This window comes from Bactrocera latifrons, unplaced genomic scaffold (genome assembly GCF_001853355.1).
Source record: "Bactrocera latifrons isolate USDA-ARS-PBARC rearing strain unplaced genomic scaffold, ASM185335v1 scaffold_86, whole genome shotgun sequence".
NCBI classification, from domain to species: Eukaryota; Metazoa; Arthropoda; class Insecta; order Diptera; family Tephritidae; genus Bactrocera; species Bactrocera latifrons.
In genome coordinates, this window is record NW_017537556.1 from 401,082 (window position 1) to 418,762 (window position 17,681).

Consider the following 17,681-nt stretch of genomic DNA (forward strand, 5'->3'; position numbering starts at 1 on the left):
TGAAATTGAAACTCGTGATCTCGGTGACATTTCGTTTCAAGAAAACGGCGCCACTTCTCACACATCGCATCAATCAATGGTTTTAGAAAACATTTCGCTGTGAAGTAATTTCAGGTTTTGGGCCGGTGGATTGGCCACTAAGATCGTGTGATACACCGTTAGACTTTCTCCTTTGGGGACATGTGAAGTCTAAAGTCTATGCGAACAATCCCGCTCCGTTTCAGGCCTTGGAGCAAAACATCATGCGTGTCATTCGCCAGTTATCAGTCGAAAAGCTCGAACGATGATCTTCAAAAACAAATGCTAAAATGATAATAAACATTTCTCATTAAATTTGAAATTTTGTGTTTTTTCTTTAAAAAGGTAAGGAACCTTGAAATGGATCCTTTTTTTTACCAAAAATTTCAAATGTAAACATAAATCAAATATTTTCATTAAAATACATTCATAAAAAAAAACACTTGAAAATTTTAAGAGTCACTGTAAGCGCTTTGCAAATAGTTCTATATCTTATCAGCGAAAACGATTTGTGCATTGTTGCCGTCACGAGCATATAATAAAGACTCTCCGATTTGCTAGTTGGCATTTCATTTTTGTTTTGATCGTCTATTGTGCGGTTGGCCGTTAGAAAGACATTGTTCACAAGTGTTTGGGGCGCAACGCCGAATGTGTTTAAAGCTAGCTTACAACATAGAGAAGCAATTATAGAGAAGTGTAAATAAATTTTTATGTTAAGTAGTAAATTAATTCTCAGCTAACGGACAACTATGTATATCTGTATAAACTATGTATTTTAAGAAGTGGAAATGTGCAATCAAGCAATAAAATATGCGAAAAGCGAAAACATGTTTGAACACTTTTGACATTGTTTACAATCAATGTGTCAAGTAGTGATGTGAGATACTTTGCAAACGACAAACTTCGTAAAAATATATAGCGTTTATTAATAACTAATCCAAACTTAATGCTAATAAAATATTGCTCGCAAATATTCAACTGTTTTTTTTTTTTTAATAATTAAAGCGAGCAGATAATTTAGTATTGAAAATATGTCGTATTTTAAAAACATAAACAAATACTGTATAGTTGCTCAGCGGCGTGCGACGCATATTAGCATAGGTATTATATAATTCCGAGCGTCTAGCATATCATAAAAATGCATATACGCTTGTCATAAAGTTCGCCTTGCACTCACATGTTAAGCAATGTATAATGTATAAATTAAGAGTTTATTGCTGCCGTAATGCAATCGAATTAATTAAATCAAATAAACCGCTTAAGCATATTCCGAACTCACATAAGTGTTTCTAAGCGCAATTAACTTTTTCGTATCATTCGTGTGCATATCAAATTAGTTATCTTTTATCAATGCAAATGTTTCCGGAGATGATAAGTAAATTTTTAATATACATATATTGTGACAAAAGAGTACCCGGAATTTGTAATTAAATTTCTCGGATGCTCTTAATTACTATTCAAAATATGAGCGCGATCTGTCAACCACTTTGCTAACAGTAGCTGCCTAAAGCGGTACACCTCAGTAGTGCGTTGCGATTTTTACAATGAAAATTTTTTAAAAATATCGAAATAAGAATTTGTCTAAACTTCAGTTTAATTTTAGTTGATTCAGTTTTATCAAAAACAAGCGGTAAGCCCACAAGTGGTACAAGGGCTTCAAAGACGGTCAAGAGATCGTTGAATACGTGATTCGTTCTGGACAAACTTCCACCTCTTCAACAGATGAAAATATTAAAAATGTGAAGAATATGGTTCTTGAAAATAGTCAAGCAAGTGTTAGAGAGATGCCAAAGAGAGCTCGACATCTCTCGCCTGTTTGCTCAACTCATCCAAATAAAGATGAATTTTTTTTTTCAAAAAGAGTACCGTAAACTTGATCGTGCGAGTTTCGATCCCAAATACATTGAGGTCATTGCAACTGTTTATGACTTTGACACGAGTTTGACAGATTTGAGGCTTATTCGTGCGAACATACGTCGAAATCAGCCGGAATTGTGGAAGAAGAATTCGTGGATTTTACACGATGGTAATACACTATCGCATCTAGCCACGATTGTGACCGAATTTAAATGCAAAACCCCAATGAAGACCGTCAATGATTTTTTCTTGTTGCCCAAACTGCCATCGTCGTTCCGTGAAACTTTTTTTCAGTCTGAAGCAACTAAAGGCCATTCTAAAAAGTGCTTATGCATAAGCGTATTACATCTGGTGGGGACTACTTTGAAGTTGACAAATGAATAATTAAGCGTTAAAATCACTTTCTGGGTACTTTTTTTATCACAATATGTTCTACTTGTGCAGAAGCAATTGAAAATGAAAAAAATATATATTTACAGACGATCCAAGGTTGGGACAAGTAGGGGGAGGGATGTGATTGATGTTTTTAAGTTTAATATTGTATATATAATATATAATATAATATATATATAAAAAAAAGTTATACGGCAATAGATAACAAAAAAGGGCTATAATTTTTTATTAAAGAAATTTTATGACAACTGAACTTCTTACGTTTTATTTATATATTCTATTTTTTTTCTCCTTGTATTGGCGTAATATCGAAAAAACTCTAAAGAATAGGGACGCAAATAAGCATCTATATGGCTACGTGGTGGTTAAGTAAGGATTATAGAGTGAGGGAATATTAGTCTCGGTGGTTTCACAAATGAGCATCTTGTAGGACTAGGTATGTCGTCAGACTCCACCCACCCAATTCTGTATACAGAAATTTTCCACTCTTGACCAAGCACCTAAGTGACAGTTTACTGACACACCAAGCGACTGACACCTCAGCATAGAAAGCTCACATCACCTTGCATCTTGCCAGCAAATAATTCGTTGTCAGGAGTTCCAGGGACTTCGAGAGCACTGTTCAGATTATTATATCAACCGCCGTTAACACGATGAACAGACTCTGATTTGGAAGGGTTCGTCCCTCGGATTTTTGAATTAGACAAAATTCTGAGGCAAAAAAAATCATGAGGCGGACACCTGTGTATTTCTAAGAGGCGGCGTCGATTCCCCACTGTCACAGGCACATCATCAAGCTTGCTGACTTTTATAAAGCTTTCTCCGCTCCTGCCGCTCATCGTCAGAGGTTGCTCATTCGTGCTACTACACGCTGTTCTGCAGACCCCGGTAGCATTGAACCCAGCTAATGTTACCGTGAACGTCTACCGGGCACTATGTGTGTCTCTTAAATTTTTTATGTGTTTGTCAGAAACGTTTCTATCAATACTTCTCCTTCTTCTTCTTAATTGGCGTAGACACCGCTTTCGCGATTATAGCCGAGTTAACAACAGCGCCAGTCGGTTCTTGTTTTCGGTACGTGGCGCCACGGCTATGTAAGCTGACGTTGAGCAACACTAAAAGCTCCGTCAGAATCGGGAAAGACCTTTCCGAGCCGTTCRATACCAAACGAGGTTTCAGACAAGCCGATTCCCTATCGTGCGACTTCTTCAACCTGCACCTTTTGATATCATCGGCCTCAACACCCGCGCAGTTAATTCTGCTTTCTCCAGACTGGACAAGGAAGCAAAACAAATGGGTTTGGCAGTGAACGAGGGCACGACGAAATATCTCCTATCATAACAAGTAAGGAAGAGCTAAGTTCGGGTGTCACCGAACATTTTATACTCTCGCATGATAAAGTGATAATCGAGATTTCAGGCGTGGTTGTGAACCGATTTCACCCATATTTGGTACGTGTCATCACGGTGTTAAGAAAATATTATATACCGAATTTCATTGAAATCGGTTGAGTACTTCCTGAGATATGGTTTTTGGTCCATAAGTGGGCGACGCCACGCCCATTTTCAATTTTTAAAAAAAACCTGGATGCAGCTTCCTTCTGACATTCCTTCCGTAAAATTTAGTGTTTCTGACGTTTTTTGTTAGTCGGTTAACGCACTTTTAGTGATTTTCAACATAACCTTTGTATGGGAGGTGGGCGTGGTTATTGTCCGACTTCTTCCATTTTTGAACTGTATATGGAAATGCCTAAAAGAAACGACTCTATACAGTTTGGTTGACATAGCTATAGTAGTTTTCGAGGTATGTACAAAAAAGTTAGTAGGGGCCGGGGCCACGCCCACTTTTCCAAAAAAATTACGTCCAAATATGCCCCTCCCTAGTGCGATCCTTTGTGGCAAATTTCATTTTAATATCTTTATTTACGGCTTAGTTATGACATTTTATAGGTTTCCGTTTTCCGCCATTTTGTGGGCGTGGCAGTGGGCCGATTTTGCCCATCTTCGAATTTGACCTTCTTATGGAGCCAAGAAATACGTGTACCAAGTTCCATTATGATATCTCAATTTTTACTCAAGTTACGGACAGACAGACATCCGGATTTCAACTCTACTCGTCACCCTGATCACTTTGGTATATATAACCCTATATCTTACTCTTTTAGTTTTAGGACTTACAAACAACCGTTATGTGAACAAAACTATAATACTCTCTTTAGCAACTTTGTTGCGAGAGTATAAAAAAAAAAATAGTCGTCGCACTCGCGACTTGGCACTCACGTCACTGTTGAGTCGTAACTTTGAAGTCGTAGATAATTTCTATCAATACTAGAAGTTATAAAAATATAAATATTAACTATCTTCTTTCTAGCGGCTATTCAGGTTTTGGTTGATTGATAACAGCTATTAAAGGGTGAAATTTAAGCTTTCACTGCTCAAAGTGACTACACACTCCAAAGTAGACTTTTTTTAGCTCGGGTATTCCAAAATAGCCACTTAATGGTATATTTAATTAAATAAATTTTAGATAAAATGTTAAAGAAAAATTTGTTATTATTATTTTATTTTTAAAATTATGTTTATTAAAAAAAAAATTTCATTCAATAAGTCTGCTCAGACATACAAATTATTTAAATCGAATTTATCAATAAGGCGTATGGAAACATATTTCTTTATTATTATTAGTAAATAATTATTTATAGAAATATAAAACTTTTTCTTCTTTCACTTGTGCGCGCAAACGAAAAACCTTTACCAACTCTGTTTTGCCGACGGCAAACACGAACGCTGCACCGTTGTTTGTGGCTATGCTAACGGCTGGCTACCAACATGGCGTACACACGACATTTTTTGGTTCGTGCTGACTTGAGACATCGATGACGTCTTCTCCATTTTTGTATCTTTTATTTATGCATGTTTGCATGCAGATATGTAACTATGCATGTACGTAGTATGTATGTGTGTATGTAAATTAGTATATATATATACATATACATATATGTATGTATACACAATGGTGATGTGCGGTAATGAGATAGGGCAGCGAGGGATGCTTTTTCTATATTGTATACTGAAGCTGATGATTTTATAGTGCATACATATATGAAATATTTACATATATCACATATGCATGCTCATAACTATTCATAGTAATATATACTTACTGCGTCCGCCCAATGAAAGTTATTTTGGAAATTGGGCAATAAATAGTAAGACTTTTTAATTTATGTTTTGCGAAACGCATTCGTCGAAATATGTTTTCTTTGCAAGCTTGGTATGACTGTCAGTGACATCTCTGCCAAATTTCACGCCAAAATAATCATTAGTGTTTAGTATACGCTTGTCTTTCTGAAGTACATAAAGTGCATTCGGCGATTTTTACGATGAGTGAAAGTATTCAGCAAAGAAGCTCCATTAAATTTTATGTCTGTAATTTCTACTGCTGAGACGTTCAGATTAAAAAAGTTGGAAAAGACTTCCAGTCATAATTGTTTGTTACGAGTATGTGTTTTGATTGGTAAAAAGTATTCAAAGAGGGTTGGGTCGAGAACGCGTTGCCAACGAACCGTGTCCAGCATGAAATAAAGTAAAGGAATTGGTGCTTGAGAATCTAAACGTCGATCAGAGATATTACTGGCAAACCATTTTGAAAGATCATTTGAGAATAAGAAAAGTGAAAGCAGTATTGGTTACAAAATCACTCAATTTCGAAAAACAGTGTGGCGTTGACGTCTGTGAAAAAAGGTTTGCTGACGACCAGGATGTCATTAAGTCTATTATTACTGGCGATGAGTCTTGTGTCTATGCTTACAACACGGAAGCAGACGATCAATCGTGGCAAAGGTGAGCCGAAGCCGAAAAATTTCGTCAAATCAGGTCAAAAATCAAGGTTCTTTTGACCGTTTTCTTCGATTATCGAGGTGTGGTGCATTCCGCATTACTTCCGACCGGTCAAACTGTCAACAAGGAACACTATTCGAGTATTATGCGTTGTTGGCTCGAAGCTATTCTTAAAAAAAGCCGGATTTGCAACCATCGTATTCGCTTTACTTAGCTCTGTGTAACTTCTGGCTTTTCAGCAAACTCAAACAAGGGCTCCGGGGAAACCGTTTTGAGTCAATTGAAGACATTAAACGTTAATCGCTACGCACATTGAAGGCTATTCCGGAAAGTTACTTTAACAACTGTTTCGAATTTGAAAAAATGAGGGGGACGATAACGATTTTGAAAAATAAATTAAGAATTTTAAAATTATGAACAAAGTCTTACTTTTTTTTGCTCATTATAGTATTTTAGATTCCTTTGCGTTGTAGCCGAAAAACATACCAATAAGCCAGGCTATGAAGTCCCATTGATATTATAATTTGCACTGCCAATTACATATGATATCAATTAAATCTTTCTTTTACACATATTTCAGAAAATGTCACTTGGAAGATTAGTAAAGTTGCAAACACTGACAACAAAGCCTTTGCGTAGAGCTTATTCAGCAGCTCCAGAATTAACGCAGGTAATTCCAGATTTGTTAACAAATAACTGTATAAAAAATATGTTTACATCAGAAATATGAGAACATGTTTATGCTAAGATTTTCAAAACATTATAAAATTTGTAGAATGGAATAGTAGTGTTGAGCATTTGGGTTAGCCAGCTGCAGATCGAAAAACTTTGAATGCATTTTTTTCGAAGCGCTATTTCTCAATTCATATTTTAATTGCAGTTTTACAATAACATTATCGTACAAACTTCATACGATTTTTTGTTATTATTGCAAAATTTTTTATTAATTTTTTTAGGTGGAAAAAATTTGCAAAAACTTGTTTCGTATCAAAACGTTAATGGGAATATTTTTTATAGCTCCAAGCCATATTTAATAAGCCTAATAAGCTCCTCAAATAAATTTTAAAAGTCTAGACTGGCCTAACTCTTTAAGCATAAATGAAATAAAAAACAATTTCAGGATATACATTGTGACAAAAAAACACCAGGAAATTGTAATTAAATTCCCCTAAGTTGGTAGGACTGTCCTTAAACACTATAATAAATATAAGAGCGATCTGTCAACCAGTTCGTTTATTGCAGGTGCTTAAGACGATACACCTCAGCGATTTTTACAATGGATAAAAATATCGAACAAAGAATTTATCTCAAATTTTGTATTTCTAACCAAATTTCGTGTGAGGAATCGTTGTAAATGTTGGAAAAGTCTTGCCTTGATTCAGGTCATCAAAGACACAAGCCTACGAGTGGTACAAAGCTTTTATAGACGGTCGAAAAATTGTTGAAGACATGCTTTAACTCTTCAACTTATGAAAATATTGAAAAAGTTAAAGGATATGGTGCTTGGAAGTCGACAGGGAAGTGTTAGAGAGAGGACAAAAGAGCTCGACCTTTCTCTCAAGTCTGTTCGAATGATTTTGATGGATATTTTGGTATGTTGAGCAAGAGTACCAAGAGATTTTTTCAAAAGGAGTGCGACTGTGACCGAATATATGTAAGTCAAAAACGCAATTAATACCATCGATCAAACACCGTATACACCAGATTTCACTCCGTGTGATTTTTTTTTTGTTCCCCAAACTGAAATTGCCACCCCGTAGAACTCGTTTCAGTCAAACGAATAAATAAAACAAAATTCGCTGTAGTATGGAGGAGAAAAAAATACCTAAAAAAGAGGCTCAAAGTTTTTGAAATACCGCTGAAAATTCGTGCAGAATGTCCTAAACGTGAAAAACAATGCCAACAAAAGAGAACATTGGTATGATAATATCTCCCCGAACAGTCCGACGAAGGCGATAACGAGCTAATTCAGGCAGAATAGCGAGGAAAATATCCTTATTGCGATAAAAAATAAGGATAAGATTAGAAAAATAATCATGAAAAACGGTCCGGCCTAGGTGGCCTAGCGCAATATTTTGTGGAGCCTTGAAACAAAAATAAATTTGTTCGCCCTCTGTAAGGCAAATATTGCATTCACGGACCGTTGAACATGGTGGCGGCAACATTATGGTCGGGTGCTGCTTTTCATGGCATGGTGTAGGGCCAAGTCCTTTTCGGAGGGAAGGTATTCTCAGTCCGAAGTAGCATGCGTGGGCAAGAGTTATTCTGCGTTGGATTTCGAGACTGACGTTGTTGTTGGTGTTCATGCTGGTTCCAAGATAGACCAAATAATCTACGACTTCGAAGTTAAAACTGTCAACAGCGACGTGGGAGTCAAGTCGCGAGTGCGACAACTGTTTGTTTGATGACAGGAGCTCTGCAAGTCGAAACTCTAGCAGTAGCTTGAAGAAATCGCACAACAGGGGGTCGCAGCTCCTTCTTGTGTTTGTCGATCCAGTTTTCACTTTCTCTTTTGATTTCTTGTAATTAACTCCAAGAAATTTAAGTTCCTATTTCAACATATTATTTTGACCATACTCAAGAATATATACGTACTTTCCATTTCGCTTCATTTACTAAAATATTAATTTAATTTAAAGAAACAAATTACAACATATATGTATCTGTATGACCTACATATTTGGCAGAATTAAATATTAATGTTAAAGTATTTTGTTAGATTCGGCACAATGTAAAACGAAGCGATTACGCCAACTTGGAAGACAAGGATATTGCTTTCTTTGAGTCCATTGTTGGCAAGCGTTACGCGCTACAAGAAGATTTACAAGCTTACAATGTGGACTTTTGGCGCTCTGTGCGAGGTACGTTGTGACCTATTTTATATCTAAATTTAAGTATACAATAACAATAATTATTTATTCGAGCTTTTTAGAATAATTTTTATAGAGCATCTATATATTAGAAACTCGATAATATTTTTTTTCGAAAAATCTGAAAATTTAACTAGATTAGGTGGAAATGGTGTTAACTAAAGGTAGAAGAGATGTTTAAATGATTAACGTCTTTTGATATAATATTAAAACCGGAGAAAACGACCTCTATGGAAGGTTCAAATATGGTTTTATTATGACTAAAAAAGCAACCGTTAGTCAAAGTTTTAAAAGTTCTTTTCGAAATCGTCAATGCATTCCAGATTATTTAAGCTAGTTCGGTTAGATCGGAGGTTTGATCCATAATTGATGGATTCTATTTACAAAGATATTTGTCTTTTGTGTTATCTATAAACTCCTAAAAGTGGATCACCATATCCGTATACAATATCAATTCCAGTAAATTTCCTAACTTTGCTAAAGTTGTGTCTACCAAGACACTTCAATCTCAGACTGGCAAAAGCTAGGTTTTGGCCGGACAAAACAAGTCTAATATGGAAGGAGCCTGAAGCTAGTGCTAATGAGGTCATGCACTCCTTGATAACTTTTCAGAGTACAGTCAGCGAGCTCAAAGCTAATATTATACGTGTACATATAAATTGAAGACGCTTGAGGAGAAGCCGAAGACGAAGAATAGGTTTGTTATCCTTTTTAGCTAAAACAAGTTATTAAGTACTTGCTTGAAATTTGTGTTGTGATTTAGGTGTTTTGTGGATTACATAGTAATAATTTATTATACTAAATATGATTGAAGAGATAATAAATATACTTAATCAACTAATAGAAGATATTTGTGGAATTAAAAATAGTTAAATAATTTAATAATTTTAGTTTGACATACTACCGATCGGCTATCGGAGTGTATGCACACCTCTCTGAGGGAAACTGCACTTCGGAGCAGTACATCTACCTGTACCTTGATGGCAGGCACCTGCGCTTGAAAGACGCTACAGTGATCTGGTAATATGAAATTAATTTTATGGAGAGCTCCCGACAGTTCCCATCTCCTACTATCCCTCTTAACTTCGATTCATCCGTTAAAAGCTCGCTGCACCCTTTTTCCAACGGCTTTGCTATGCCCATAATTCCATGGCAGGCGTATGAGCCGAGATGACACCGTTAGGAGATGATCCTGCAATGCAGTAATCTCGATTGTTAGAAATGCAAACGAAGCAGTGGAGAATTTCAACGAGTTCCCGGAGCCCCATACCCTTATAGCAGCCTTCGCTGTCAAGCACCTACCAGCTATGTATGTTTACAGGTGCAACGTCTAGAATGGCATTGAGTGTTATTGTTTGGGCTGTCCTTAGTGCATCACTGATGCCTATGAGCACCGCTCTGTGAAATCGCTCCAGCTACATATCTAGTGTAGTTTTACCGAGTGCCCTCCACCAGACCTCTTCAACAGTATAAGGCGACTAATAAAGCCCCACTCTCTAATCGATATTTGGCTTCCGTGAGAGTTTCTTAGCAAGGATAAGCCCCAAGGTGTCCTTAGACCCTGTCCACCACTTGAGAAATGGAGTGTCTTCTAGTAAATAAAACTAGTTCAGTTTTATTTGGACTTATTTTACATTTCGTTACTCGATTTATATACCCTTGGATTAGATCGTAAACTTTATTTAGGAATTTTGCTTTTACCAAGAGAACTACAATGTCTGCTTAGGCAACCACCTCACAGCCTCGTTCCTCAAGTTCTTTCAAAAGGTCGTTCACCACTAGGGCACAAAACAAAAAAGGAAAGAATGAAAGCTTAGAGTGTGCCCTTATTTATTTTCCGAAGTGTCCACGAACTTCTCCACTTCGCCACAACACAATCGCTTGACAGTTCTTGATAACACTATTATACTGCTGAGAATACTTTTGAATGCTAGGTCAAATTTGAACTAATTTTTATTTACTTATAAAATGTCTGTACTTTATTGAGCGCTTGTAGCATTTATCGGATCACGAGTGTATATTTTGAAACTACAGGTGATAGCAAACTTGTGCTGAAGCCCGGCACCACAAAGGAGGTTTCTGCCATTTTAAAGTACTGCAACGAACGTAAGCTGGCTGTTTGCCCGCAAGGTGGCAACACCGGTGTGGTGGGCGGTGCGGTGCCCGTATTCGACGAAATCGTGCTATCGCTGACGCGATTGGACAAAATTCTGCACATTGATGAAATTACTGGCATAGCGGCATGTGAAACGGGTTGCATTTTGGAGAATTTGGATAACAAAGCGCATGAACTAGACTTAGTGGTGCCCTTAGACTTGGGTGCCAAATCTAGTTGTCATGTTGGTGGCAATGTCTCCACCAATGCTGGTGGCTTGCGTGTAGTACGCTACGGCAATCTGCATGGCAGCGTGTTGGGTTTGGAAGTGGTGAGTAAAAAGTTGTTAATTTTTTATAATTACATATGTACATACATATGTAAGTAAGTATATGCATACTTGTGTGTATATGTTTAGGTACTGGCAAATGGTGAAATTTTGGATTTGATGTCTGACTTCAAAAAGGACAACACAGGCTATCATTTGAAGCATCTTTTCATTGGCGCAGAGGGCACCTTGGGTGTGGTGACTAAAGTGTCCATTTTGTGTGCGCCAGCGCCACAGGCACAACATCTGGCCTTTTTGGGTAATTACGAAAACTGTTTCATTATTCATAGATTATAAGTGTGTACGCGATTTTTAGGCTTACCCAACTTTGAAGCTGTGCTGAAAACATTCAAAAGCGCCAAACGAAATTTAGGTGAAATTTTATCGGCTTGCGAAATGATTGATGCGCCAACGTTGGACGCCAGTTTGCAGCATTTCCCACTTAAGTAAGCGCAATCCGCTTATATATTTATATATTTAACCGTTTTTAAGTAATAATTGAATATATATTTTGGTATACTTTTTACACTTTCAGCTCACCAATTAGCGGTTTTCCATTTTATATGCTACTCGAGACATCTGGCAGCAATGGCACACATGATTTGGAGAAAATTAATAAGTTCGTTGAAATTGGCATGGAAAGGGGAGAAATTATTGATGGCACCATAGCGGCTGAATCGCGTAAGATGCAGGAAATTTGGAAGCTGCGTGAGCTGGCACCGATGGCTTTAACCAAAGACGGCTATTGCTTTTACTATGATCTTTCGTTACCCTTACGCGATTTCTATAGTATAGTGGAGGTAATGCAAAAACGTATAGGATCGCTGGCAACTAGAGTCACAGGTTTTGGTCACTTGGGTTAGTACAAAAATTTGATTACTTTATATACTAAACCGTGTGCAATAAGTTTGCCACGAAGTTTATAATGGTTGATCCGGGAGAGGGGACGGATAACGGGAAGGACTTACACCTGTAAGAACAGCAAGAACTGAAGTCGGTCGGCGCCACTTCCCTCACATCACCTCAATCAATAGATTTATTGAGAGAACACTTCGGCGAGCAGATGATTTCACGTTTTGGACAGATCGATTGTCCACCAAGATCGTGTGATATCACAGCTTTATACTTTATCCTGTGGGGATATGTAAAGTATATGTGGACAATCTCGTTTCGATTCAGGCCTTGCAGCAACACGTCACTATTGTCAATCGCCAGTTACCAGTAGAAATGCTCGAACGAGCCATCAAAAAGACGAGGACTCAACGGATGGAATATCTGAGACGTAGCCGCAGACCAGCATTTGAAAAAGATTATCGTCAATGCGTAAAATATTATTCGATTGATAAAAGGTTTCCGTTTAAAAAAGTAGGGAACCACGAAATGTAGCTTCGGTTAAGTTAGATAAAATTTAATTTTATATGAAATTTTTTATGCTTTAACAATATTTTTTATAATTTTTTATTAATTTCTTGCTTTTCAGGTGATTCGAATTTACATTTGAATGTTTCATGCCCGGCATATACCGACGAACTACACCACAAAATTGAGCCTTTTCTTTACGAGTATACCCACAAACTGAAAGGCAGCGTCAGTGCAGAACACGGCATCGGTTTTATTAAAAAGAATTATTTAAAATATAGCAAGTCATCGGAAGCGATTGCAATGATGCGTGATGTGAAGAAATTGTTGGATCCCAAGGGTATATTAAACCCATATAAGGTGTTAAATTAACGCTCATACTATTATATAACTATACTAAGTATGTGTGTTGCATAAAAAAAGAAATAAATATAACCACAAAATATGCATTTATAATAAACTGCCTTTCATTATTTTTGCTTATTAAATATACACACATACATATACATATGTACAATATTTATTTACACGAAAAAGCAACTCAATGCTATTCGCTTAAATAGTTTTCCTCGGCTACAGCAAATGAAAACCTGACTCTTTCGCCGGTCACATGAGCTACCAATGACTACAACTGCAAACAGCAAAACAATGTAATCGAGCACCAAACATGCCGTCGCTTTTTTATGTCACTTAGGAATGTTATACACATCGGCACGTATATTATGCCGTTGGGTGTGGCTGTCTTAACTGGTGAAGAGAAAGTATTTTAAAAACAACTCTCTTCAAAATAATTAAATAGCACCACGCTTTCGATATGTAGAATCTCACAGAATTTGAAATATTCAACTCACTCTGGTGAGTATGTGCTATGCAATGACTATGGTGATAATATTTATTGTTTATTCTGCGAAAAATGGTGTAAAGCGAATGAGCAATAATACCCACACGCGCCGCTACTCAAAATCTTTTACGTGTTTGTTTGAAGAGCAATGATTTATGACGATTATAAACGAAACAACAAAATTAATAGCAAAATAGCTGAATTGAATAGTAGGAGGGTGTTGCCACTAGATGAAAAAATAAGAAAAATAATGAAAATTGAGGAAAAAAAAACCAAAGATGTGGGTTGAAAATGTTGAATGAAGTATAGTACTGAATCGATAAGTAATTTTATATTAAATAAACAAACAATTGTATTAAAATATGTGAAAATATGCTTGTTTTTTTTTTAGTCCGAGTCAAACTTGATCAGTTGGTTCACACATACATATGCATGTGTGCAAGATTGATGAATCCTAACTTTTTTTTTTATAGATTTTGAAAAAAAATTTGTACGGAGGAATGCGTTTTAAGCAGATTGATACATACATATAATGAAATGAGCAAAAATTAATTTCTATCTTCCGATTTTTTTGTTTAACAAATTGCAATCTATTTTATATTACTTTTCTCTAACTATTTATTATATATTTACAAGTCTCAAGATAAAATTATACAGTACCTTTTTAGCAACGCAAATAACTAAATCATACGTGATGGCAACTCTCACTTAGCCAGCTTCTGCTATCTCTTATTTATTTGTCCACTAAGAATCGACTGACGAACAAACGTCTAAATATTCTTATTTGATAAGCTGCTAAATACAGTACAGTAAAGGCTATATTACTTGGGTTTGTCACATAAATTAATATTTTAGCACAATTTGAAATTAAATTATGGAAAAACAGCACAAAGAAACAACCAGCAAGCTCGGTTATTGTAATAGCTATAGGTGGTATTTTGTAACATTTTTTTTTATATGTTGCCAACTACAATAATAAAACTAATTGAAATTTGTACAACTTTACTGGCTTCACTGTAGTTATGTATACATATGTATGTATTATGTGTATTTATTGTTCGACTTCACCTGATCGTGTATATCTATTGAGCTTAATTAATATAATTTAATGCTAACACTTCCAGAATAATCGATTATTCATTTTACGTCTTTCAACTGCTTCATTTGAATATTATTTATTTATGCTAGTTGAAATATTATTTTAGGTTTAAAAAAAGTTTTTAAAAAGTATTAAAAGTTTACTGTAACCTTAAATTTTTTAATACCACTATATATATATTTTTTAAACTATTTGAGCTCTTTAATAACAGTTTTCAAAAAATATTTATTATAAAAATAAATAACGTAAATAATTCCATATTACAAATTCTCTAATATTATTTCTTTTCTTTAATAACGCTTTTCAAAAACTATTTCTGAACAAATTAATAACAATCGATATAAAGAAAAACAATCGATTTTTATACTTTATCACCAATAATTTCACACCGACAATTCTAATGTGTTTGTCGTTGTTTTTATCACGCGTTTTCAAACTTCTTGGGCGCATTCACTATTATCATTTGTTCTATTTTCATCATATGCGCAAAATTTTCTCTAGTCGAACGCAACCATTGAACGGTGTGACTTGCTTTTGTTTTGTATTCTTATTTTTAAATAAGTTGTGTGTGATATTTCTTATACAAAAGGTGAAAGTAAGTAAAGAATATGCGGCTTCAAATTCATGCAAGCTAAATAAGAATAATAATTAATTAGTTAGAAATATGTGAAAATTGTGTAGTGTATAACAAGTTTCTGACGTATGCTCTTGTTTGTTTACATATCGCGCACACACACACGAACGCTGTAAGAGTTAAGTGAAGAAGAATTGTAAACAAACGCAGGGTTGTTACACCTGCAAAATGTTGCATTCCATAATAAACGTTAAGGGTTTATATTTTTGTGTGAAGTGTTAAATCTCTTGCACAACGGTTTATTAAATATACTATATATAGCAATACGATAAGCAAAATCATAAACTTTTGGCTATAAGTACGCTTATCAATGCAGACAAAAAAAAAACAATTGGTTTTATAAAGCCACACTCGAATTATTGAGTGCATCATTCTAGCAATGTTATTTATTGCGTAAGTTATAGTGTCGCACCGCTTTTGATAACAACACGTTAGTTATGCTAATATGTGAACTTAGTTTTAGACCTTATGCAATTATGCACAATCATCTCAACATCACAAGCGATAAAGATTTGGTACATACTATATACAAGTTCGACTTGATAATGAAACATTAGGTTTATGACAAATATTCAAATACACGTACATGTGTTTGTTCATAAGTAAATCACATTACATGTTGTTATGTGCATGAAGATGATAATTCACAAAATTGTTCATTAATCTTGATTAATGTGTAGTGCATGTTGAAGTTATATTTATAAAAAATATTAAATCCAAAAACTTAAAAATTCCCAAGTTTTTGTCGCACATTTCGAACCCATAATTTGTTTATGGACAAATTTCAATTCACAAAAGCCGTCGGCAAAACACTTTTCTGCAAAAACTTTACTAATGCTCGTGTTGCCATGTAAATATTTTGCAAAAAATAACAACATTAAATCCATAAGATAAGTTAACACAAAAACAACCACAACTAATTACTGCCGAAAATTCATATCATAATGTTTGTGCATTAATAATCGCCTCCGTACATACACATTTGCTCCACATATAAAAATAATACACATAAATCATTCTCGTAAACTTATACAAGAGTTCATTGTACCAATGCATTTATAATTCTGCTAGTAATTAGATGATGTGCCCACCACCACCACCAGTGGTTGACTTCAACTGTTGCTTGTTTACCTGCCTCAAAAATTTGACTGCCTGCCACTCGGCCAGACACCAGACATAAATTAAGTCACAAAGTTTACTTACCATAAACCAAAGTATATCTAACAGTCCCCTTCAGGCATTTATCTCTTTGTTTTTGTATAAAGATTACACAAAAATTTAACAAATTTTTCTCTGTATACAGCCGTTGCTTAAAATTTGCAACAAAATCGTGGATTTCAAGTAGAAAAACGTTTGAAATATGAGAAATCTAGCACAGTGTTTAATTAAAAATGCACGCACACAAACAAACACATTGCCGAGAACGCGTCTCTTTCGTCTTCGAATGCATTTACAGCAAAAATTAATCACTTTCCTTTTAATCTAAATGCACCACACTATAAACAATATATAAACAAATACATTAACATAACATTAGTAACGTCACTTCTTTGCAATAAACGTTTTTACTACACTAACACTTTCTATTAGAAAAAGAAAAAAAAGTTTTAATGAAATTACAATTAGACGAAGAGCGTACAAAGACACAACGAAATGTCAACAAACGACGTCCAATGCAATAGTGCACAAAGTTGGCTGCGATTTGTGTGGATTTCATTTCTGACATTTGTTTTCTGCTGGCTTTCGTTTGAAAAGGCAAACCTTCGCTATAAAGAGAGAGTGTATACTTCTTACTCCCATAACCACACTCTTTATTTGCAGCCATTTATTATAGGTGAATATAGGTGAACTTTGCTCATCATTCCATCTCTTTCTTAAATTTATGATTGACTGACCATAATGTTAAAGGCCGCCTTTTTGGGTTGTTTAACAAATAGAAAATGGCCATTCATACACATGCGAAATTTTCATATATTCATTTTAATTTTTTTCGGTTTCAGAAAATGTCGGCAACTGGACTGCTTAAGCTACGACCGAATGTTGTGAAATCGTTTTTTAGAACATACAAAGCTTCGGGCATTCCGGAATTGACACAGGTTGGTAAATATTCATTTATGTACATATGAAAATATTTGTTAACTGACTTAAAACATACATACATATGTATTTATATTAAAAACAATTAGATATGAAAATCATAGTAATTCTAGATAACAAGGTGCAGGTAATGCTTTAACAAATTATTGAATAAATCCCGAATATCTTAATCAAAAATAGTTTTTTTTTAATTTTTAATCCCAAATAGCGCATTAAAAAATTTAAATAAAAAAAGTTTCTTGGCAATTCTA

At 35.2% G+C, this 17,681-nt stretch overlaps 2 protein-coding genes across 2 annotated transcripts in view; both read left to right on the forward strand.

Moving 5' to 3' along the window:
- The first annotated feature begins 596 nt into the window (after positions 1 to 596).
- On the forward strand, positions 597 to 13,213 carry LOC108977280 (D-2-hydroxyglutarate dehydrogenase, mitochondrial-like). The gene is made up of 8 exons (XM_018946890.1): positions 597 to 714; positions 6,688 to 6,777; positions 8,827 to 8,968; positions 11,012 to 11,403; positions 11,491 to 11,659; positions 11,717 to 11,846; positions 11,936 to 12,258; positions 12,881 to 13,213. The coding sequence occupies exons 2-8, from the start codon at positions 6,691 to 6,693 to the stop codon at positions 13,129 to 13,131; spliced, it is 1,494 nt and encodes a 497-aa protein (XP_018802435.1). The 5' UTR covers positions 597 to 714; positions 6,688 to 6,690; the 3' UTR covers positions 13,132 to 13,213.
- A 1,957-nt stretch (positions 13,214 to 15,170) lies between these two features.
- LOC108977279 (D-2-hydroxyglutarate dehydrogenase, mitochondrial-like) overlaps positions 15,171 to 17,681 on the forward strand; it is a 9,989-nt gene continuing 7,478 nt past the window's right edge. Inside the window, exons 1-2 of the mRNA XM_018946889.1 lie at positions 15,171 to 15,294; positions 17,334 to 17,429. Coding sequence (XP_018802434.1) covers positions 15,181 to 15,294; positions 17,334 to 17,429 — 210 coding nt within the window. The 5' untranslated portion in view covers positions 15,171 to 15,180. The remainder of the gene's footprint in view (positions 15,295 to 17,333; positions 17,430 to 17,681) is intronic.